This window comes from Rana temporaria, chromosome 2, assembly GCF_905171775.1.
Source record: "Rana temporaria chromosome 2, aRanTem1.1, whole genome shotgun sequence".
In the NCBI taxonomy this organism is placed as follows: domain Eukaryota; kingdom Metazoa; phylum Chordata; class Amphibia; order Anura; family Ranidae; genus Rana; species Rana temporaria.
The window spans coordinates 186,784,599-186,808,300 of record NC_053490.1 but is presented as its reverse complement, the minus strand read 5'-3'; the positions used below and the strand labels follow the sequence as shown (position 1 = coordinate 186,808,300).

Here is a 23,702-nt window from a genome sequence, read left to right as displayed (position 1 = left end):
GAGTCGGTCAGGGCTGCCACCACGACAACCAGAAGCAAGTTCCAGTAAGCTAGGAGAAAGACAAGGAAAGGGGCTCCTCTAAGTATATATCAAAAAACAAATTAAGTTTAAAAACAATATCCACTCACATGGAGCAAAGTAGCGTTGAGTTCAGGCAAGTCTTCTGAGCTGGCGAGGTGGGACTACAAGTTGCAGAGAGTCCACTTCTGGCTTGCAGGATGCAGCACGACAGGCTGATGTAGAACTGTAGGTGGCAGCAAGTCCTCTGGACAGTAGCCAAGTGTAGCACTTAGGCGCTCAAACATATTGTGGTGGTTTTAAAAGTAAAGTTCACTTAAATAGGGATGGATTTAAGAGGAGGTAGAGGCAGTGTGGTGCCAGCACCTTTAGCAAGCTTAGTTTGGAAACCGGCCGTGCAGTGAGAGTACAAAATAAGGCTTGGGAAGCAAACAGTGTGGCGCCAGGCAGTGACGTCACTAACATGCGACGCGTTTCAGAGCGAGCGTGCCATGGATGTAGGAATAGCCATGCTCCTTTTTCAAGCATAGTGGTGTGGAGTCCAAGAGCAGTATTTATATGAATCAGGGGCGGGGCTGGGACAGGTATATATAACACAGGAAACTAATGTATATATATATATATATATATATATATAATATATAATTTATTAGTTTCCCGTGTTATATATACCTGTCCCAGCCCCTCCCCCGATTCTCTTGGACCCCTACATCCATAGCACGCTGGCTCTGAAACACTTTGCATGTTAGTGACATCACTGCCCGGCGCCACGCTGTTTGCTTCCCAAGCCTCGTTTTAGACTCTCACTGCACGCCCGGTTCCATCACTGCGGACGCCAGATGAAGCAAACAAAGCCTCAGCACGGCTTGCTATAGGCGCTGGCCTCACACTGCCCCTACCTCCTCTTACATCCATCCCTATTTAAGTGGACTTTACTTTAAAAACCACCGCAATATGTCTCAGTGCCTAAGTTCTGCACTTGGCTAGTGTCCAGAGGACTTTCTGCAACCTACAGTTCTACATCAGCATGTTGTGCTGCATCCTGCAAGCCAGAAGTGGACTCTCTGTAACTTGTAGTCCCACCTCGCCAGCTCAGAAGACTTGCCTGAACTCAACACTACTTTCTTCCATGTGAGTGGATATTTGCCTAGATTCAGGTACGTTGCCGCAACTTTGCAGCGGCGTAGCTTAAGGCATTTAAGCTACGCCGCCGTAAGTTAGCGAGGCAAGTACATGATTCACAATGTACTTGCCTGCTAAGTTACGGCGGCGTAGCCTAAAGCAGGCGGGCGTAAGCGCGCCTTACTCAAATGTGTGTAAGGGGGCGTGTTTTATGTTAATGGGGCTTGACCTTACGTTTTTGACGTGTTTTTTTTAATTGCGCATGCGCCGGGCGCCTACATTTCCCAGTGTGCATTGCGGCTAAGTACGCCGCACGGGCCTATTGATTTCCACGTGGACATAAACAACGTAAATCCCGATTCACGGACGACTTACGCAAACAAGGTAAAAAATTTGAATTTCGACGCGGGAACAGCGGCCATACCTAACATTACTATTCCAACTAGGGCCTAGCTCTAACTTTATGCGGCCTATCTCTTACGTAAACGGCATAAAAGTACTGCGTCGGCCGGGCGTACGTTCGTGAATCGGCGTATCTACTAATTTAGATATTCTACGCCGACCGCAATGGAAGCGCCACCTAGCGGCCATCCGAAATATTGCAACCTAAGATAGGACGGCGCAAGCCGTCGTATCTTAGATATGTTTAAGTGTATCTCTGATTGAGAATACACTTAAACATAAGTCAACGTAGATTCTGAGTTAGGTCGGCTTATCTACTGATAAGCCGGCCTAACTCTTACTGAATCTACCTAATTGTTTTTAAAATAAATAGTTTTTTTGATATATACCATTTCCTTGTCTTTGTCATAAATAAAATGGAATGAAACTGGGAAAAGGTATTGAATACATGAGGAAAGGGTGATGCAAAAAGGCATGGAAAGCCAAAACACCAGCTGAAATCTATCAGTAGTTAGAAAGCAATCCTGCCCCTTTTCAGTGAAAATTAATATCAGCTGGTTCAGTCTCAACTGATGGCCTATAAAAAGGCGTCTCATTACCAAGGTGTCACACAAACATCTCATGATGGGTAAAAGCACAGAGCTTTCTCAAGACCTTTGCAACTTTACTGTTGCAAAACATACGGATGGCATTGGTTACAGAAGGATTTCTAAACTTCTGTATGTTCCAGTGAGCACTGTTGGGGCCATAATCCGTAATTGGAAAGAACATAATTTCACTATAAACCGGCCACAACCAGGTGCTCCTCGCAAGATATTTGACAGAGGAGTGAAAAGAATTTTCAGAAGAGTTGTCCAAGAGCCAAAGGACCACTTGTGGAGAGCTTCAGAAAGATCTGGAATTAGCAGGTACAATTGTTTCAAAGATTAGTAATGCACTCAACCGCCTGGCCTGTATGTACGTTCACCACGCAAGACTCTATTCATGGAGAAAAAGCATGTTGAAGCTTGTTTTTAAGTTTTCTCTATGGAAACAACTAAAGATCAGAATTCATAGACGAGGCCCACGAAACCTTCAAGATTTGAACGTTTGTTTTTGTGGAGGAATGGGTCAAAAATCACACCCGAGCAATGAATGTGACTACTTTCTCCATAGAGGAGGTGTCTAAAAGCTTTAATTACCAACAAAGGATTTTGTACTAAGTATTAATTACATTTCAGTTAGTGTTCAATACTTTTTCCCTGTGTTATTTCATTGTATTACACATAATGTAATTTCTGGACTTATTTGTTTTGGTTTCTTTGTATGTACGGATTGCATGGGTTGTTACCTACATGTGGTGAACATTTCAAGTCAATAGCACATTCAGAAATATATTTACCTAGACAAATGGTGACATGTTCAATACTTATACTGTGTATATATATATATATATATATATATATATATATATATATATATATATATATATATATACACACAGAGAGAGAGAGAGAGGGAGAGAGAGAGACACAGAGAGAGAGAGAGAGAGAGAGAGAAATGCATGCATGTGTGTTTGAGCTTAGGGGTGCACACCATAATGTAATAGGCTGCCCACACTTATGCATATTGTTGTTCGAGCGGATCAGTGTACATAAACTGTATGTGTATTTACAAACTAAAATGTTCCATCTCTATATTTTGCTCTTGTAATGTTAAAGGCTTTAGGTTTGTTTTTCATTTGACTTTGATTGTGAGGGTTATTTGAAAGCTGACTGAATAATAATGATTACCATCGCCTCCTTCTGCTTTTGAACACCGTTATCTACAGCCCTGTATCCTTCCCTGTGGCTGGAAGTTGTTCTTCCTAGACAAGTCAATTATGAGGGCTTATAGAAAACGCAGCAATCAGCACTGTGACGCATTTTAAATGTCAATAGAGACCCCTCAGTGCCAAAGCTTTTCCCCACTGAGAGTTACTGGAGAGTGCAGATATCACAAACTCATATCCAGATAACAGGCAGTGACATTTTCACTAATTCCAAAATAACATAATAGAGGGCAAACTTAGCATCAGGAAAAAATAGCAATTTTTGCTGGTTGTAAAGTTAAATATCAAACAGAAGCCCAAGAATCCCTCAGAGGTTAATTTCCAAGATGGTCCTGTTCGACCATTTGGTGTGTGTAGATAGAATTTTGTTTGGCACCATCACAAATATAAATTAGTTTTTATTTAATAGGATGCTTACAACGATGAGAATAATAGGAACAGCTAAATCCGTTTATAAAATCTAAAGCTCTTGGGTATAAAAATGGAAGTTGTTACAATAAATCTAAATGTTTCATTAAACCTCATGGATTCTCTACAATCACACACTATAACAATTCAGTAAATTGCGCAAGAAGGACCTATCTACTCACTAAGCAAGTAATACCCGTATACACAAATATGTATATATACCGGTATATATAAATAAAAAAATGTAAGTGTAAGAAAAGCGTAACTATATTTAAAGTTGTTCCCGCCCTCCTCTACTTATCCTGCCTAACTGATATAAAAAGATCTGTACATTTACCTATTTTTAATCAACTTTGGTCATGTTATCCTGCAGCTCCAGTTCAGGGAGCCGTCAACAGATGGAAATTCCTGGCGTCCCAGCATCACCCATAGGCTATTATGGTCAGCCGTTGTTGGAGCTCCATTCCTTCCTCTGCAACAGCCACTCACCGACACAGTGGAGCCGGAGTTGTGAGATCACATGACCAGACCAGAGCGAATTAAAAATAGGCAAGCACACAACTTTTTTTTATACAGGTAAGGCTGGATTATAAAGTACACTAGTAGAATTTACTTCTACGCTGTAAGAATGTTTTAAGAACATTTATTCACTTTGTATAAAAATCACCAGTGGGGTCCATTTGGGGTTTATTTTTGACCGCAGTGATGAGAAGGGGGGAGGGAACAGGATGGAAAACTCTTCTCAAATGTACGAATTTTTAACAGTCTATGTGATTTTTGTTTGGTAAATTCCATTCATTCCAAAATCTTTCAAACATTCAAACGTTATAACAATTTTTGTGCAAATTTTCCAAAGAATTGTCTTATTAATTTGGTTGTACTTCTACTAGTGTATACCCAGATTTTGGCAGCATAGGTAGGAGGAGGGTGTGGTAACATTTTTAAAAATAGTTTGAATTCATATTTTCTTTCAACTTAACAGCATTTTTGTATTTAATAATCTTAAAGCGGTAGTAAATTCAGTCGCCACAATCCTAAATAACAAAATGCAAATAGGATAACGCTTCAGAATATACATCACTATGTTATTTCTCACTTAATCTGCAGTATCATTTTTATTACTTTTATTTCTCATTCTCCCGGCTGAAGCCTGCACCATCTTGGTGGAGACATTTCCGCCAAATTGTGCATGCACTGGTGACGTTACCAAATTGAATATCGGGCTAAATCAACTAAATGGCGCAAGTGAGCACGTTAAAAAAGACAGTGAAGACAGTGACAAGTTTAGCACAGTGCTTATCATGGGCAATAGTCTTGATTGTCAGTTTACTACCACTTTAAAAGACCTTACAAGATACAGTAACATAAGATATAGAAGGCTTATAAACATAGGCATTATAATAAAATTAATATCAAATAAAAAATAATAGCAACTGCCCAGCCACGTCATCTATTAACAGTGTTCTGTGAATGGAAAACGACAAGGTCCGACAGCCTTTGTGGCTCTCAGCCTGTAGTTCTCAATGAACTACTACAGTGCTGTTGAGGACTGTGATAGTTCGTGGATCTTTGCTCTTATGCCTCGTACACAGGACCGTTTTTCTCGGCATGAAAAAAACTGACGTTTTTCCCTACGGGATTCCTCTCAAGCCTGCCTTGCATACACACGTTCAGGCCAAATACCGCCCGTCCAAAGCGCAGTGACGTACAACACGTACGACAGGACAATAAAGGGGAAGTTCCATTAAAACTGCGCCACTCTTTGGGCTGCTTTTGCTGATCCTCGTGTTAGTAAAAGTTTGGTGAGAGACGATTTGCGATATTCAGTCCGTTTTACCAGAACGAGCACTCCTGTCTCATACTTGATTCTGAGCATACGCGTTTTTTTCCCCTCGGGCAAACATACACGACCGGTTTTCCCGACAGAGGCAGTAGGACAGCTTTTTCAACTGCCCCTGAACACATTCAGGCCTCATGCACACTGGAAGTTTTTGGACGTTTTTACAGCAGCTGTTTTTGGCAGTAGACGTTTTTTTCTACAGTCAATAAACTCTCCATCATGTTATCCTATGTGTCCATGCACACATAGGCTGTTATCAGCAGTTTTGGGCAGTGGCGTTTTTGAGCAGTAAAAAAAAAAAACTAGTGGGTTCTGAGAGATGTTTTTCAGCTGTAAAAACGCTCTAACGCTGATAAACGCTGATAAACATCGATAAACGCTCAAAAACGTCAATCACCAGCGTTTAACGTTTTTGATCAATTGAAAAAATAAAAATAAAATCTTCAACAAAAAAACGCTAAAAAACGCTAATAAACGCTAAAAACGCTATTGAAACAACTTTGAAAAAAGCTGAAAAAAGTTGAAAAACTCACTGCAAAGCTACTGGCGTTTTTATAACATTATTTTAACGTCCAGTGTGCATGAAGCCTTAAAAATGTGAGTTTAGCAGAGTTTGCACCGGCGTCCCATGTGCATGGGCCTTAATGTACACTGCTGCTTGTAAACCGACATTTAGGAGCAGTTGGATGTTTTTTTCAGCTGCCCCTGAACTCTCCTCTATGTTATATTATGAGTACATGTACACTGAATCTGTTTATAGTCGTTGCCAGGCAGTTGAGGTTAGAAGCATTTTTTGGAAAACATTCAGGACGGATGTTAAGGGGCATTTGAAAAGCCAAATGCTTGTAACAGCTTGTAAATGCATGTAAACGTTTAGTTTATAATGGAGATACATTTCTGACAATTTTTAATGCAAAAAACGCTTCTAAACACAAATGCGGCATGTAAACACGGCACAACGGACGTTTTTAAATGTTGGTTACTAGCTGTCAAATTCCATCATTCAGGAGAGGTTTTAAAACGTCCCAAGTACATGAAGCCTAACTGCCACACAGAGTCTGCAAGAGCCCTGCATTGCACGCACAATCTGCTGATAGTGGGTGCAATGCTTTCCAGGCTCCCAATAAAAATGCCCTTTTTACCCTCAAAAAACATATGCATTTATTTTTTATTAAAAGACGAACTTATCGACGAATGGAGCGACGCTCTAGACGCTTGCAAACTTGTATCCCCGAAATTGTCAGACCGCCTTACGCAAACCTTTATCGTGAATAAAGCATACCTTACACCTCTAAGGATCTCCAGGTACAAGAGGGACTCCCCTGCTACGTGTCCGATGTGTACTCAGGATATGGGCACCTTCTTCCACTTAATTTGGCAGTGCACTAAGGTCCAGGCCTTCTGGGAACAGGTGGTAAAATTCCTCCATGACAAAATGGGGTCCCCTATCAATCTACAGCCCAAACCATGCCTGCTGGGAATCTTCCCGGATGTCGGCATAAATAAATCCCTTACAGTGTTCCTACATGAGACACTTTTTATAGCCCGAAAGGTCATAGCACGGGTGTGGATGAGGCCGGAACCCCCAGAACTGTCCCATTGGCTGGCAGAGGTCAACAGTGTACTGCCGTACAAGAAACTGGTCTACTCACATAGGGGCTGTCCGGCCAAGTATGAAAAAATTTGGGGGAAGTGGCTGAACTCCTCTGCAACCTGCACTCAGGAGAGATAAAAATAAAATGTTCGGGGGGTCTCCGGTCGTATGGAGGGGAGTGGGAGACTGGGAGGGGCGCGGGTGGCCTGACAGTTAACTCTGCTGCAATGTATCTACATTCCGGGGCAATTGGGTTTAAATATTGTTGCGTTCCATGTCACCTATGTTCAGTGTACCTATCGTAGACACTCCTGTACCTGTATTCTATCTGTAACCACCGGACATGTACTGTACCCGTATGCTATCTGTATGCCCTGTACGTTGTTATTTTGCTCAAATAAAAGCTCTTTGATTCAAAAAAAAAAAAGACGAACTTATCCTTTGTATGTAATGAAAACAAAAAGGTTGTATTTAAACAATGCATTAGCATGCTGTTAAGTGTGGAAGGGAGGAGCCAGGGAAGGCAAAATATAAGCAGAATAAACTTCAACTTTATCGTTCCCTTGGCATGGTGCCCCATGTCTGATAACATTGTTCTACTGATTTCCGATTCTTGGTGGTAAAAGGCAAGCACAGTCTAAAATTGGTTATCTGGTTTTGTATAACTGTAAAGCTGAATTTCATGTTGGTGTCTTGTTTCTTTCATCTTCCAGGAACACCAATATTAAGGTACCTGCACCCAAATTTCTAGGTCCAGAGGAGTGCCATAGCAACTAGTGTGTTTTTCATATTTTTTTTAACGCTGGGTAATCTCACTAGGTATATACAAATCTGGCAGGTGACAAGACTAAATATCAGTCCAGGGAAATGCCACATCCTCGTTGCTTTCAACATGTTGGAGTGCCAACTTGGAGATTACCCTTCAATATATACCTTCCCCACCTTTGCCCCCCCTCTAATATGGCAGAATAACTTTTCCATATATACAAGTATAGTATGGAAAGTTAATTAAAGTAACAAACATTCAGTACCTAGAAAACCAATATGTCTATTACATTTAGATGCAGATATAACCAATGATGTTTAGAACACACCAATGGCATGTAAAGGCTTCCAGTTCCATCCAAATGAAACTATATTTCTGCCATGTACAGTGTACCCCCCATATGGAAATAAATGATTTACTGGGTAGAGTGGGGGTGACATAGGAAAGCATTTCTTTGAAATTGTAGTAAAAGCTCAGTGTATTACATTCAAAGTCAGACAGATGATTCAGAACTTTACCAGAGAATACTAGAACAAAACTGTTTTTATATAGCAATCCATTAGTAGTCTGATAAAGGTAACCACATTAAAGAATGCACAGTGTTTTCCTGGATAAGGGGAGGGCTTGTGCAGGGGAAAAATAGAAATGTGTCCACAATTATTTTAGAGCAACAAGGCCAAACTGAATGCCTCACTGAGTTCCTTTCTTTATTGAATCATACCACCAACCTTACATGATTTTTGTACTTTGGAAACAAAGGGTTTAAAGGTTTTGACACATGTATATAATGCATATGACACCTCAAAGCAGTACTTAACTTCCCCTATATTTTTTCTCCCTCTTACCTGTATTGCCAGGTTATCATCAAAATACACACTCACCCACACAGTAAAACCAGCACTGCCCCACTGCGGTTCAGGTGACATAGCCCAGGTTCCATCCCCCAGACTCTCTATGTATCTGGTCCCTGCAGCCTCCTGGAATATATGGCATGAGTATCCAAAAAGGCTGCTGGGCCAGAGACGTGCCATTCTGGATTAGGCCAGCAAAGCGGCAGGGATGGGCCAGAAGTAAAGAGAAAAAAAACACAAGTAGAGAAAAACACACATCTGTGATAGCGGGGGAGGGGGTTGTTATGGGAACAAACACCACATTTGGAGTCGAGTGACGCTTTAATATTACAAAAACAGGACTATAATTTTTATACATATACACATTGGTGTCAATACAATACATATTTTATAAAGAAATCTGAAATTCATCTTAATTTATGCTTGTGTGTATACATATCTATCGTGTAGTACTTGACAGGTAACTGGGCGACTAATGAGACCGTTAATAACCAACTTGACCAGGGCCGGATTTCTCATTATGCACTGTGATCATACAGGCACCCTTCATAGAGGGGCATCCACCAGTGGAGTCGCAATGGGGTGCGGGGGACATGGCAGAAGGGTTACACTATTAAGTAGGAAGTGAAATACGACCATGACGATGTAACCCCTCTGGCGTTGGTGCGCCGGTCCGACCTCATCATTTACTGACCGCACTGCCGGCTCAAAACTAGCCTGGGGAGGGCAATAGTGGCACAGGCACATGATTCAAGGATGCAGGGAGCATTGTTGTAGCTGGCCCACCTGCTGGAAGGCTCCCCATGCAATCCCATGGGGAGGGAAGCGAGGCCAGTGGCCAGACCGAAAGTGCTGTGCAGTGGGAGGGATACCAGGGACGAGCAGGAGGGGGAGGAAAAGTGGAGGGCTGTGTAAGAGGGAAGAGTCCCGGGGTGCTGTATAGGAATGGAGGAGCTGAGGAAACACCGTAATGGCAACTGTCATATGAGAGGGCGGGTAAACATAACATGTGAGGGGGCTAGCATAGGGCTGCCAGCAATGAATGAGGAGGAGGAAATAGAGTGTGAGGACTAAAAGTGGAGAAATATGGAGAGAAGAAGAGAGTAATGGAGAAATAAGGGAATGGTAGAATGGGTATGTGGAACAGAGAGGTAGGTAGGTGTAGGGGTAATAGAAGGGGTACAAGGAGAGGTGGGTATAGGGGCAGTAGTAGGGGTATGTGGAGAGGTGGGTATAGGGGCAGTAGGGCAGAAGTAGTAGTGGTATAAGGAAAGGTGGGTAAAGCGTTAGTAGAAGGGGTATGAGAAGAGGTAGGTATAGGGGCAGTAGAAGGGGGATATAGAGAGGATAGGTGGGTGGAGAGGAGGTGGTGGACATAGTAGAAGGGGTATGTGAAGAGAAGGGGGTGAGTCATGGATATGGTAGAATGGGAATGTGGAGAGGAGAGGTGGGTATAGGGGTAGTAGAAGAGTTAGGGTGGGGCTTCAGTATTCTCTGCCTATAGGCTCCTGAGATGTAAATCCAGCCCTGTATTTGACATATATTACACAGGTTTAAAGTTAGAAGCAATCATGCAAAACAGGTTTCGAATGGCAAACAGGATTCATACACTGCACAATAATACAAAACTGGTTATGAAGGCTGCAAAAGCATGGACTCTTCACAGCAATGTCTGTGGCTTAGTCAGGGTAACATATGACTACGGTATATAGCAGAATCTCAAAAAGACTGTTTAAGAAAGTCTAGCTCAGAATCAAAACTTCAGTTCAGAACAGTTAGGAAAACAACAAACTGCTACTTGCACCTTTCCTCGTGAAGCATTCCTCAGTGAAGTCTAGAATAGCTTTGATAATGCAGACAAACATTTGGAGGGATCCAAGGCCCAAGGATAAAGGGTCACCCCGTTGGAGTTAGAGTGCTCTGGTTGCATTGGGGAGGTGCTCCCCACAGTAGCTGCGTATCCTGGTGAAGCAGCAGTCCAGCCACTGTTCTGACAGTGGAGGGCCTCCAATCTGACTGCATATTACTTGCCCAGCTACTCTGACTCAATAGATGTCCCCTCTGTGAGCTACTGAAGGAGGGAAGCAAAAGAAACATATCTTCCCCGGGCCTGTTCAGGAAACCAGTGAGTTTTCAGAAAAAGTAGTTAATGGGTCCTGCTCCTGCATAAGATCACAGTGAGTAAATAGGCACCTTGCTACAGACGAAAGTGCTGCATTAATGTATATGATAAAAAACTGTTGGCTGTAGAAAAATCTGTTCCTCTGAACTTCATTTTTCCTTTTCCCAAAACACTTACTTGTCTATGTGCAGATTAATACTGCTCTCTTTTGGTAGCAACCATAAGTCATCCAGATCACATCATTTAAAAGTCTCAAAGTGCCACAATATAACATAGTTTCATTTTTCTGTTGGCACCAATCGTCTTTTTCCCTGAACTTATCTTGTGAAAGGTTGTCACATATATTGAGAACACCGGTTACTTGGGGGCCTCTAAAGTAATTACATGATCAATTGTAGCAGTTTATTTTTCCACAAACACAACATCATAAATCCAAAGGTTGTGAAATATGATGCATCACCTAATGTACACACTATAAAATGTGTTACTCTATAGAGCTTGGCAAGGCAAAGGAAAAAGAGACAAACCATCCAAAGACATCCTTGTGACCCATCGTAAATCCTTGTTCCCCTACATACAGTATATAGCAACTTTGCAACGTTTTTTTTACTGATGTGATGGGTTTAGGGTTTCCAAATCCTCTGATCTAACTACGGCCAAGCAAACATTTTTCAGCCATCTAGGTTTGATGCTTTCTCGTTACTATACATTTCAATGTATTACTGCTATTTGTATTATATTATTACATAAACCCATTTTTGTACATATTGTGTTTCAGCTTTTGTTTTATTTCTGTCATATTCATGTGTTATTATTTAAAATGCTGTAAAAGTCTATTAAAATGTAATTACAATGCATGTAAAATACCAGTTTACGTAGGAATCTTAAGATACCCTCAATTTATATCAATTTAGAAAATATAAGCTACTGGTTCTATTTTCTATGGTTAGAGGACAGTATGTGAATTAGCATATATATATATATATATATATATATATATATATATATATATATATATATATATATATAATCCAAAAGAGAGAGCAGCACTCACGGGTCTTGGTGGAAGGTGAACACACAGTGAAGATTTTATTTCAACTTTTCGAAGACGCACAAGCTGGTCTTCCTCAGGATGGTCCGGAGGAAGACAAGCTCATGCCTCATTAAATAAAATCACTGTATATTCACCTTCCAAGACCCATGTGTGCCACTCTCTCTTTTGGAGTATATGTACTACAGACTTTGCTGCGCATACGGGCCCATTTTTATATCTCCGATATGTGTGTGATGGCAACCACTGAATTTTTATAGATAGAGAGATGGTTAATGACTTTAAGTTTTTTTTTTCTGGGTCCCATGGAGAGATTTTATTTCACTACATGTCTTGAAACGCAATAGGAAGTGAAGAGGATTTCCCTCTAGTACTGTTCTGGTGACAAAATAAAATATTACATTTTGCATAATTTTCAGCCTTGATTGTCACCAGGACAAGAAGAGAGGGCAAATATCCCCAACAGGGACATAAACATTAATCTAACCTTTCCCTTTTCTGTTCAAAACATTTAAAAATAGCTATAGGTACAATTTAAGTATCTTCAGCTCTGATTACCTCTGAAAAATTTGTCATTTATTCATAAATATTATAAACACCTTTTTTTAAATTGTGCTTACCAGCTCTTTAAAAAAAGATAATTACGGTACATGAAAATTTATGCTGTAATAATGTTATATTCAGGGCCGATCCTAGGGTCACAGGTGCCTGGGTGCAGAAAAATGTCTGGCGCCCCCACATGGGCGTTGTAATTTTACTAACCCCTCCCCTTTACAAATGTTTCTATGGCAATGACTCAACCACAGAGATGCTCCCCCACAAAGTCTTCATTAACCTGGGATCCTTACATCTATTAACAATAAACAAAATACAGGAAGAGAAGCAGAGTACTTTATTGGGACCTGGAGGGGGGCCTCTATGATGGACACAGAGAGGGCTTCTGTTAGAGAGTCGGTTAGATGTTCGGCACCCCCACCTCTGCAGGCGCCTGGGTGCAATGCACCCTGCCTAGGATCGGCCCTGGTTATATTTATGCAATGTATGACATGTCTACTACTACCTAATGAAACCCAGAGGTACAGTACTTTGCTATATCCACAGTTTGAAAGGTAACCACAAAAATACTTATCAATTAACCCTTCTGACAACCAAGATGGGAAACCACAATATTCAGTACACATTAAATACATAAATCTTTTGGTTGAATATTTTGTCAATCAGTAGGTGATGTTTCTCCTGAGATAAGCTCAGAGGCCAGAGATGTCTGCTGTGCATATCGACAGGTAGGCTCCAAGCATACAGATAGGATTATGCTATAAAAAAATTACATTTAGGCAATCCTTCAATATTTTGCATACAAATGTTTTATTTGATAACCCTTGGTTAATTCTTTTTTTTTTTTATGTCCTAGGTCAGTGTTTCTCAACTCCAGTCCTCAAGGCGCCCCAACAGTTCATGTTTTCAGGATTTCCCTCAGATGAAATGGCTGTGGTAATTAAAAAGGCAGTGAAACCAATCAAATCACATGTGCAAAATAATGGAAAGCCTGAAAACATGACCTGTTTGGGCGCCTTGAGGACTGGAGTTGAGAAACACTGTCCTAGGTGACATCATACAATCAAAAACAAACAATAAATGTGGATTATAGGAAACAAATTCAACAAGTGTATATTGCATCAAGCTAAAAATATTTGCATAACAAAGTTTCAATATTTCTGTAATTTAAAATACAATCATATCAGGTGGACCCTTCCTGAAATGTAAACTTAAAAACTATGTTACATGATCTGGTTCACAGAAAATGGCTAGGCTGCCATTACCGACATGCTCTGATAATGCCAGCTGTATGTCTGCTTCTAGTTAAAGTCACAGACCTGGAACAATAACATAGCAAGTACATCAGAACACCAGATCCGCAAACCATTTTGAAATCAGTAAGCCAGAAATCAATAAATGTGACAGCCAGGCAACTAGCATTTTTAGAAGGAGGTCAGCAATGGCAACTTATTTATTCCTCACACAATTTTTTTTTCCTTTCAGCTGCATTCATGGAGTGGATACACTCACAGTAATAGAGGGGCTAACAAAATTCTGCTCATGTCACCCTGTTGTGCCAGTTATGTGTCCAAAAGCCTAGGCATTTGGTCACATGATTTGTGCCGAAGAGAAGGATTAAGGATCAATCCAGCTCAGTGGTCAGCAACTTATGAGGTATAGAGGGCATCAACCGTGGTCCCTATCATCATCAAATGACTGCACAAATAATGTTTAGTACTTGTAATGCTGGAGTGACTGCTTACATACAACAGAACATGATGGCCAGATATTGCAGACGTGCTACAAAAGACAGTGGGAGACTGGGAACATGTTAGATAAGGCTAGTATAGATCATTCTTATCTTTAGGGATCTATGCTGCCACTCCAACTACAGATTGCTGGGGGTTGATTCAGAAAAGGCGAATAGGGTGTTTTCCCCTTTACAAGGAAGTTTTCACTTTGCAAGGGTATTTTCTCTTAGCTTAGTGAATGAGGGGAAACTCTGCTAACTTCCATCATCCATTATGTGCAAGCAAAATACAGTTTTTTGTTTTCCTATTTCCATGCATGTGACTGGAAATTCTTTGCAAAGTAAATTTTCACCACATTCACTAAGCTAGGGGGAAAATTCCTTTTTAAAGTGAATAACCTATTTGCCGTTAGTAAATCAACCCTCAAGGTCCACACAACAAATACCAAAGGCATGTGGCCTTTAGCTGCAGACTGGGCATCAGGACTCTCAGGCCCGGATTCTCGTACGAGTTACGCCGGCGTAGCTCAAGATACGCCGTCGTAACTCTGAGTCCGAGCCGTCGTATCTATGCGCCTGATTCTTAGAATCAGTTACGCATAGATTTGTATTAGATCCGACCGGCGTAAGTCTCTTACGCCGTCGTATCTTAACTGCATATTTACGCTGGCCGCTAGGGGCGTGTATGCTGATTTACGCCTAGAAATATGTAAATCAGCTAGATACGCCAATTCACGAACATACGCCCAGCCGATGCAGTACAGATACGCCATTTATGTTAGACTTTTCCCGGCGTAAAGTTACTCCTGCTATATGAGGCATACATGAGGCGTACCAATGTTAAGTATGGACGTCGTTCCCGCATTGAATTTTGAAAATTTTACATCGTTTGCGCAAGTCGTTCGCGAATAGGGCTGGGCGTCATTTACTTTCACGTCGAAAGCATTGGCTTTTTGCAGGTTAATTTGGAGCATGCGCACTGGGATACTTTCACGGACGGCGCATGCGCCGTTCGTAAAAAGCGGCATTTACGCGGGGTCACATTAAATGTACATAACACACGCCCACATCTACCACATTTGAATTAGGCGGGCTTACGCCGGCCTATTTACGCTGCCGCAACTTTGGTTTCAGAATACGGCACTTGCCTGTCAAAGTTGCGGAGGTGCAACGTAAATAGGATACGTTACGCCCGCACAAAGATACGCGCTTCTACGTGAATCCGGGCCTCAGTGCTCATGCCCCTCAGTAAAAAATCATTTGACTATGGTAACAAGAGTGGAACAGGAGGAAGACCAGAGCAACATTATCTTTAAGCCCCTCTATTACTTCTTATTTATCATTCCTAGCAAAACTGTTAGCAATTTTTTTAGGTTAACATTGAAATTTAGGTCCGTTTTATTCAATACTCAAAATTTAAAAAAAGATATAGTATAAATCACATCTCCTGAAAATAGTTGTTCTCTATTATGCCCTATTTTACCTCATTTTAGCATTATGTTTCCACCAAAACGCAATGCAAAATACATGGTAGCAAAAAAATCTAAAAATAACACCAATATATTTCCCTATCTTGAAACACCATCAAGCAAAACAGTACTCACTGATGTGTACAGGAAACCTTCTCCATTCATTGCAATATATAACCCCGTTTTTACGCCTTGGATTGCAACAACACGAAGACCCACTGGTATGAGGTTGAACAATGCTATAAAATAAAAGGGCATTCAGTAAAGTTATCCATTCTTTGCTACTGAATGAATTACATGCAAACATTTATAATAATATGGCAATGCAAACAATAGTGATATCATACAAACACAGGTCTTTGTCAAATTTAGAAAGCTGACTTATGTTTGTATTTCTTTTGTTGAGCTGATTATGTTTTTTTTTAATGGAGTTTTAAACGCCCACTGATGATTTTTAAGTATCGAATGTGCACTCCTGCTTGCAGCTAGCTTTTCTATTACTAGGCATTTAACAAAATGTTTTACATAGTAAATTGCCAAAATATTACTTTTAGGTGGACCAACACTTAAGGATGTGTAGTAAAGTGTCTATCATCATATAAATTGACACTAATCTATCGTACTCTTAAAAAATATTGCCCATTCAAAGGCAGGGTTTTCTTTTACTTTGAGAGAGATATCCTTGTTCTTGCCAAGATTGCTGGACCCACTTTTGTTTTACAGCCTGGGCAATACAATGAGGGGTATTTACGAAAGGCAAATCCACTTTGCACTACAGGTGCAAACTACAAGTGCAAAGTGCTCTTTAAATTGCACTGAAAGTGCACTTGGAAGTGCAGTCGCTGTAAATCTGAGGGGTAGATCTGAAATGAGGGGAAGCTCTGTTGATTTTTATCATCCAATCATGTGCAAGCTAAAATGCCGTTTTTTATTTTCCTTACATGTCCCCCTCGGATCTACAGCAACTGCACTTCCAAGTACACTTTCAGTGCACTTTGCACTTGTAGTGCAAAGGGGATTTGCCTTTAGTGAATAACCCCCTAATTATCTGTACACCTGCTGTAAGTGATTCTGTGTGAGGTAAACTATATAAAAATATAGGCATATACTTGCTTGACTTTGCCTCCTACTCTGCAAGATAATCAAAGTGATGCTTGGAGCGTCACTTAAAAAAATTCTGATTAGTGCAAGTACTGTAGCATATTTGTACCCCTCATAAACCAATAGCAGTCTGCTGGATAAGGTATGGTAAGGTGAGTAGAGAAGGCTAGAAGTTTGAGATTAGCATTCAGGTGTAAACAACAGAGACAATATGCTCAAGAATGTCAAGAATGAGAGCAGTAAAAACACAGAGATGAGCAAGACATAAAAGAGAACAATAAAATGAAAGCAAAGACCAAAATACAGGCGGGAAATGCTTACACTGCAACTTAAAACAAAAGGTGATGTCAAAACAGAAACTCCTATGTAGTCATTCTACAGGTTTCAGATTGTTCTTAAAAAAGGAGAGGATTTCAATACATATTTATTTCACTGTTGTTGAAGTAAAATGTATAGCTGGATTTATTAAACTTCCAATTTAAAGGCATGTGTTACCTTTTGTTAAACAAATAATACATGCAGCCATATTTTAAAAGCAACATTTTGCATTTACAGGCGGTCCCCTAGTTACAAACATCCGACTTACAAACGACTCCTACTTACAAACGAAGGGAGACAACAGGAAGTGAGAGGAAATCTACCCCATGGAAGGGAAATTCTCTCCTGTAAAGCCTTGTACACACGACCGAGGAACTCGACAGGCGAAACACATAGTTTTCCTCGTTGAGTTCCTTGTTAGGCTGTCGAGGAACTCGACAAGGCAAGTTTCTCCATTCCCCTCGAGGAAAAATAAGACATGCTCTCTTTTTGGCTCGACGGGATCCTTGACAGTTTTCTCGACGAAAAATGTACACACGACCGGTTTCCTCGGCAAAAAAAAAAAAAAAGTTTCTGTGTACGAGGCCTGAGAGTTATTATGGGAAAAAGGTGTCTCCACTGATGTTTTATCACCAATCCTTGTTTCCCTAATAACCTAAAATTTTCAAAATCCAATTGTCATTGGGACAGAAAGTGAGGCGAAATCTTCTGAACAGGGGCACAGACAGAAAAAAAAAAAAAACATTACAGGCGTGTTAACCTTTCCCTATGCTATCCAAAAAGCTTACAATTGTTTTCTTGGCTGGAGCTATACTTAAAAAATGTACATGTTCCAACTTGTAAACAAATTCAACTTAACCAACAGACCCTGTCTTGCTTGTAACCCGGGGGGGTCACCTGTATTACATTTCTGCAATGTAAGTCATTGCAACTGCAATCAGTGCATAGCAGGTGCAAAGCAAATTCAGGCACAGATTTGGCCCTGATTCGTCCCTGCAACGAAGAACAAAAACGCACATCGCTCCTGTGCGATCCACGGCTGGTTTAGGTGTGACACAAGCCTAAATGAAAAAGTCCACATTTTGAAAAATTAGATCATAATTATAGTACTTTGGGAGCGAAGTTAACAAGAAATAATACACTATATTAAACAAAAGTATTAGGGCGCCTGCCTTTACACGCACATGAAATTTAATGGCATCCCAGTCTTAGTCTGTAGGGTTGAATATTAAGTTGGCCCACCCTTTACAGCTATAACAGCTTCAACTTTTCTGGGAAGGCTGTCCACAAGGTTTAGGAGTGATGTGGACGAGAAGGCCTGGCTCGCAGACTTGCTCTAATTCATCCCTATCGGTTATGACTGGCTTAGCTGACTCTTTGTATATAAGAAGAAAGAGAACGGCACCCTCTAAGTGCAGCATATTTAAAACATCTTTAATATAAAGGGATTAAAAACACTCACATTTGAGTAGAGATAATCAGACATGTCAAGGGTTAAATGCGTTTCATCCGCAATAGCAAGATTTAATTTTCAGAACCTCTAAAAGCATGTTCCAAGTTTCTAAATATTTATGGACCACATTGGAATTTTTGTAACACTAACTAATGTTATTTGGGATGTGATCTGGCTTGTGAACAAAGCACCACTGTTTCTTTAATTACAAGGTGACATTTATTTTCAAAAGGAAATAAAGTAGACATGCTTTTTTTTATGATATAGTTCCTACTGCAAAATAAAAAAATTGGTTTGGTTTTATTAAAATATACACTGGTCACAAAGTATAATTGTACTATGCTTTCTGGTACATGGGCTAGCACAAAGGTATTTACAGAATAAAAAACTCCACACTCAAATATAATCCAACATATTTATTAATGGAAATTAAAAGGCCACGGTGTTACCCATAGGGGAAGGGTTAAATTAATTTAATTAAATAAATAAATAAATAGTCATAAATCTCTCAAAGGGAATAACCTGTTGTCCATCCAGCAAAAGCTGGACGACTAATCCCCCTTTTTGGACAACATCGTGACAGGGAATAGGGAGGGAGGGTGGGCGACGCTGGCTGACAGGGCTGCTGAGGAGACCGCCGTGCTGGCGACCCTTTATAGCCTCCTACAGCGCGGGCTTCCTCCCGCTCGAACCGGCCAATCAGCTGCTCCGCCTGGTCCACCAATCACGGCCGCCGCTGCCCAGCATCGCATGACACCTGGAACGAGAAATGCACAGCAGGAGAACTGCACAGCGTGCTTTCTCCTTTGAACTATCCCATGTTGGTCCCGCATATTGCTGGGACCTTTCATGGGCTAGCACAAAGGTATTTACAGAATAAAAAACTCCACACTCAAATATAATCCAACATATTTATTAATGGAAATTAAAAGGCCACGGTGTTACCCATAGGGGAAGGGTTAAATTAATTTAATTAAATAAATAAATAAATAGTCATAAATCTCTCAAAGGGAATAACCTGTTGTCCATCCAGCAAAAGCTGGACGACTAATCCCCACCGGCCGATGGCGGCAGAGCAACTGCCGGCTGAGGCCCCCCCACCACCGTGGCTGCTTCAATCAGGTTTTGTAAACCCATGTTGAAAATGTCAATGCCAATGGGTGACAAGTGAACATTGTCCTTACGGAAAAGGCCAGGGATAAATCCTTCTAGTTCCGAATGGCGGAACGACACTCCGCCAGATGAAACCAGAAAACTGTGAATGGTTCTGTTAAGCCTTCTGCGAATTCTGTCCAGGTAAAACAGACCACTCTGTGGAGACCATAGCATTCTTGGGACCATTTCGGAAAAGGCCAAAACAGAACCTGGAAACATGAGGCTCATAGTGTGTAAATCCCTCTTTATTTCACATATCAGTTCCCAAGTACCCAATTTACCTAAATCATTGGCACCTGCATGAAGCACTAAAATCTGAGGTGATGGCCACATGGCCGACAAATACACTAGATGTTCCTTCACATTCCGCCATCTCAAACCCCTAACACCCGACCATAACAAAGAAAATGAGGAGTCTAGACCTAGGTTTGTGGAGTAGGGCCTTGATTCAGCATGCTTGGCGGCCCAAAAAATATAAGAATGGCCAACTATCCACACCACCTTCTTGCCTTGATCTGAAAAAGAAAATTATAAAATTAATAGTTCCGGACGAACATATAACTTATACCTAGAACTATTCCAACGCCCTACATACTTTAACCTGCTTTCCGAAAAACCTAACGAATTTGCTGCGGTGGCCGCCCCAATTCTAAAAGAATGTGAAGAAAAACACAACCCAGAGAGGTTCAGGAAACTCAGACAAGCCTTAAAAACGGAAGAAAACTGGTACCTGGTAAGAGGGGACGAATCCATATGCACAAAAAATGAATCCTGGGACATAGGACGTACCAACAGATATTTCTTGACCTGCGTAACCGGGCATAAAACCTTGTTAGGAGAGCTAGCAAGTGAGAACCAACAGCCCTTTCCAACAGGGAGCGATTTAGACCTGCAAAGGAAAACAGAAAGACAACCGTCCTGCACACAAACATGATCGAACCTGAGAAAAGCCGAAGAGGACTTGTTAAGTGCTGTAAATTCACCCACCCTGAGGGCACCAAAAAATGCAACTGAAAAGGCGGCACGAAACAAGAGGGCCTCAAACTCAGATGAACATACTTCTCGAAGTGATCCAAGGAGGTCGATTAACATTTCGACCGAAATGGGACGCCTGCCGTCACTGACAGGCCTGGATCTCCTAAAACCCTTCAGTACCTGAGTTACTTGGAAAAAAGAGGTTAATGCTGGTAAACCAGAAAACTTCAAAAAGAATGAAACTCCTGCAAGGATCTTACTCACTGACGCCGGGGACATCTGTGCCTGAATCAGATTAGACAAAAAAGTCAAAGCTAATAACGGGGTGACACTAAAGGGGTCAGAACCCCTCTCTTGGCAAAAAGAACACCATCTGGACCAAGATAACTTATAGTCCGACCATGTCTTACTTGAAACAGAGTTGCGCAGGTTACTGAAAATCAGCTCCATATCAAGCCCCAGAGGAATTCCGGGCAAGGGGTTCCCTGTCGATCCGCCGACGGAGCCAGGTCCCGAAACTTTGTGAACTGTTGGCGAGACAAAGCATCGGCAATATTGTTATGGATACCTGCTATATGCTCAGCTTTAAGCCAAATATTATAGCGCATGCAGTGCAGGACCAAAAAACGCAAAAGCTTAACAACTGGCTGAGATCTGGAAGACAAGGCATTAATAGCAAACAGGACCCCTTTGTTGTCCGTATGGACCAGAATTCTCCTGTTTTCAAAGAACTCCTTCCATATTACCACTGAGACTACTACAGGGAATAATTCCAGGAGGACCAAGTTTTGCAAAATGTCCTCCTGCAACCACTCCCTGTGCCAAACGCCCGCGGACCAGTGACCGTTAAGGAAGGCACCAAAGCCCACAGATCCGGCCGCATCCGTAAAGAAATTCATCTGACTGCTTACTATAAACTCTTGTTGCCATACTGTAGAACCGTTAAAGTTTGTTAAAAAAGCATCCCAAACCTTAAGATCTTCTCTGACCCCTTTTGATAAACTGACATGAGCCCGCGGGTTAGTAAGGCCTTTAATGGCAAAGGAAAAACCTCTAGAGAAAACCCTGGCCATAGGGATGACCCTGGCGGCAAACGCAAAAAGCCCCAGTAGTGACTGGGCTTCCTTCAATAGCACTTTCCTCCTAGACAAAAATGAAGAGATCAAAGATTTGAGCTTCTGTAATTTTTGTTCAGGTAATCTGAACTCCATTCGTATCGAATCTATGGTAATACCGAGGAATTCGATAGTCGTGGAGGGAAAAGAGGTCTTTTCGTGTGCCAGGGGCACTCCAAATTCCTCACAAATACCGAAGAAAACTTGCAATGTCTCAGCACATTCCAAGGATCCTTCTCTTCCAAAAATTAAAAAATCGTCTAGGTAGTGAAGGGCGGCACCATGGGGAAACTTCTGTGTTAGAACCCAGTGCAAAAAGGTGGAAAACGCTTCAAAGTAAAAGCATGATAACGAAAATCCCATGGGCATGGCTTTATCAAAGAAAAATTGACCCGAGAATTGGAAACCCAAGGAATTGAAACCTTGTGGATGGACCGGCAATAACCGAAAAGCTGCCTTGATGTCGGCTTTCGCCAGCAGCGAACCTTTACCCATCCGCCTCAAGATGACCAAAGCTTCATCGAATGAGGAGTAACAAACTGGAGCTAAAACGTTAGAAACTTCATCATTCAGGGAGAATTTAGGAGGGTAGGAGAGATGATGTATCAGTCTATATGCTCCCGCCTCTTTCTTTGGGACTATACCCAGGGGAGATAGACGAAAATTCTCGAAAGGGGGGACCTGAAAAGGGCCCGCGATCCTACCCTCAGCCAGCTCCTTAAATATTTTCTCATGAACTATTTCCAAGTGGCAATCAATAGATTGTAAATTTCTTACCATCGTACAACCCGGACCTTTAAAGGTCGGGACTAAAAAACCCTCCTCGAATCCTTCAATTAGCAGAGCCGCCATCCTGCGGTCTGGGTAGCGCTCTAACCATGGTCGCATTACGGCTAGCCTCACCGGCGTCGGTGCTTTTCCCATGATTATCTTTAGTGACCGGCTGAAAAGAGGATGCGGCGGATTTGCGAAAACATCTGCTGGCTGGGTGAGAACCGCTGCAGTATGAACATTCATGCCTATAACGGCAGTTTGTAAGGAACTTGCACTGGCCTTCATTGAAGGCAAAGCAGAAACCTTTGCGAAAACTACCCTGACTACTTGCCGGGGGCTTAGGGGTAAACTGAGGTTTAGGTGGCAACATTAGGTTTAACCACAAACCTACATCCTTTGTCCCCCAGTGTAACGAAGGGTGGACCGCTAATTTCTGTCTAAAATTCTCATCGTATGAGAACCAAGCCGAGCCTCCGAAATGACGGAAGGCTTCGGCTATAATGTCCAAGTGCTGGAATAGCCCGGAGCACTTGCCGGGGAAACGTTCCCCCATCACTGCAGCATAAATGCAGAAAGCTTGCAGCCAATTCTGAAATGTTTTAGGCACGGCCCGCCTCCTGTCCTCCTCGGACCTATCGCCGGCCTGCTTGTCAGCTTTAACTAAAAATTCCTTGGAGGAGGGCAATAATGACAATAGGTCAACGAATTCTCCTCTCCAAATCTTCTCTTTAACTGCCCTAGGCAAATGAAAGCCCAGTGGGGACAGCACACATGGGAGGGGTTCTTTAAAGGAAAACTCCCCTACTGTCCCAGCCGACGGCCTGATAGGCAACGCAGGGTTAATAATGTTAACCGTACCCCTGACTGGAACCGGCTTCTTGGTGCTTTGAAAAGCAGGAGCACTTGCTTCTTGCCAAACAGAATTTACATCATCCAAACATGTCATGTCATATGTCACAAAATCATTGCTGACATCCTGAACATAATTGGCACCAGCTGCCTGTGCTCTCTGGCATTCTGCCTCATGAAAACTCTGCTCTGCACCACTAGCTTGTGCACCTGTATTAACAT

At 41.7% G+C, this 23,702-nt stretch overlaps 1 protein-coding gene across 2 annotated transcripts in view; it reads right to left on the bottom strand.

The window, feature by feature from the left end:
* The window catches only part of FGF14 (fibroblast growth factor 14), a 685,099-nt gene that overhangs the window by 176,179 nt on the left and 485,218 nt on the right, over positions 1-23,702 (bottom strand). For both annotated transcript variants that reach the window (XM_040336158.1, XM_040336159.1), the window contains exon 3: positions 15,876-15,979. In XM_040336158.1, coding sequence (XP_040192092.1) covers positions 15,876-15,979 — 104 coding nt within the window. The remainder of the gene's footprint in view (positions 1-15,875; positions 15,980-23,702) is intronic.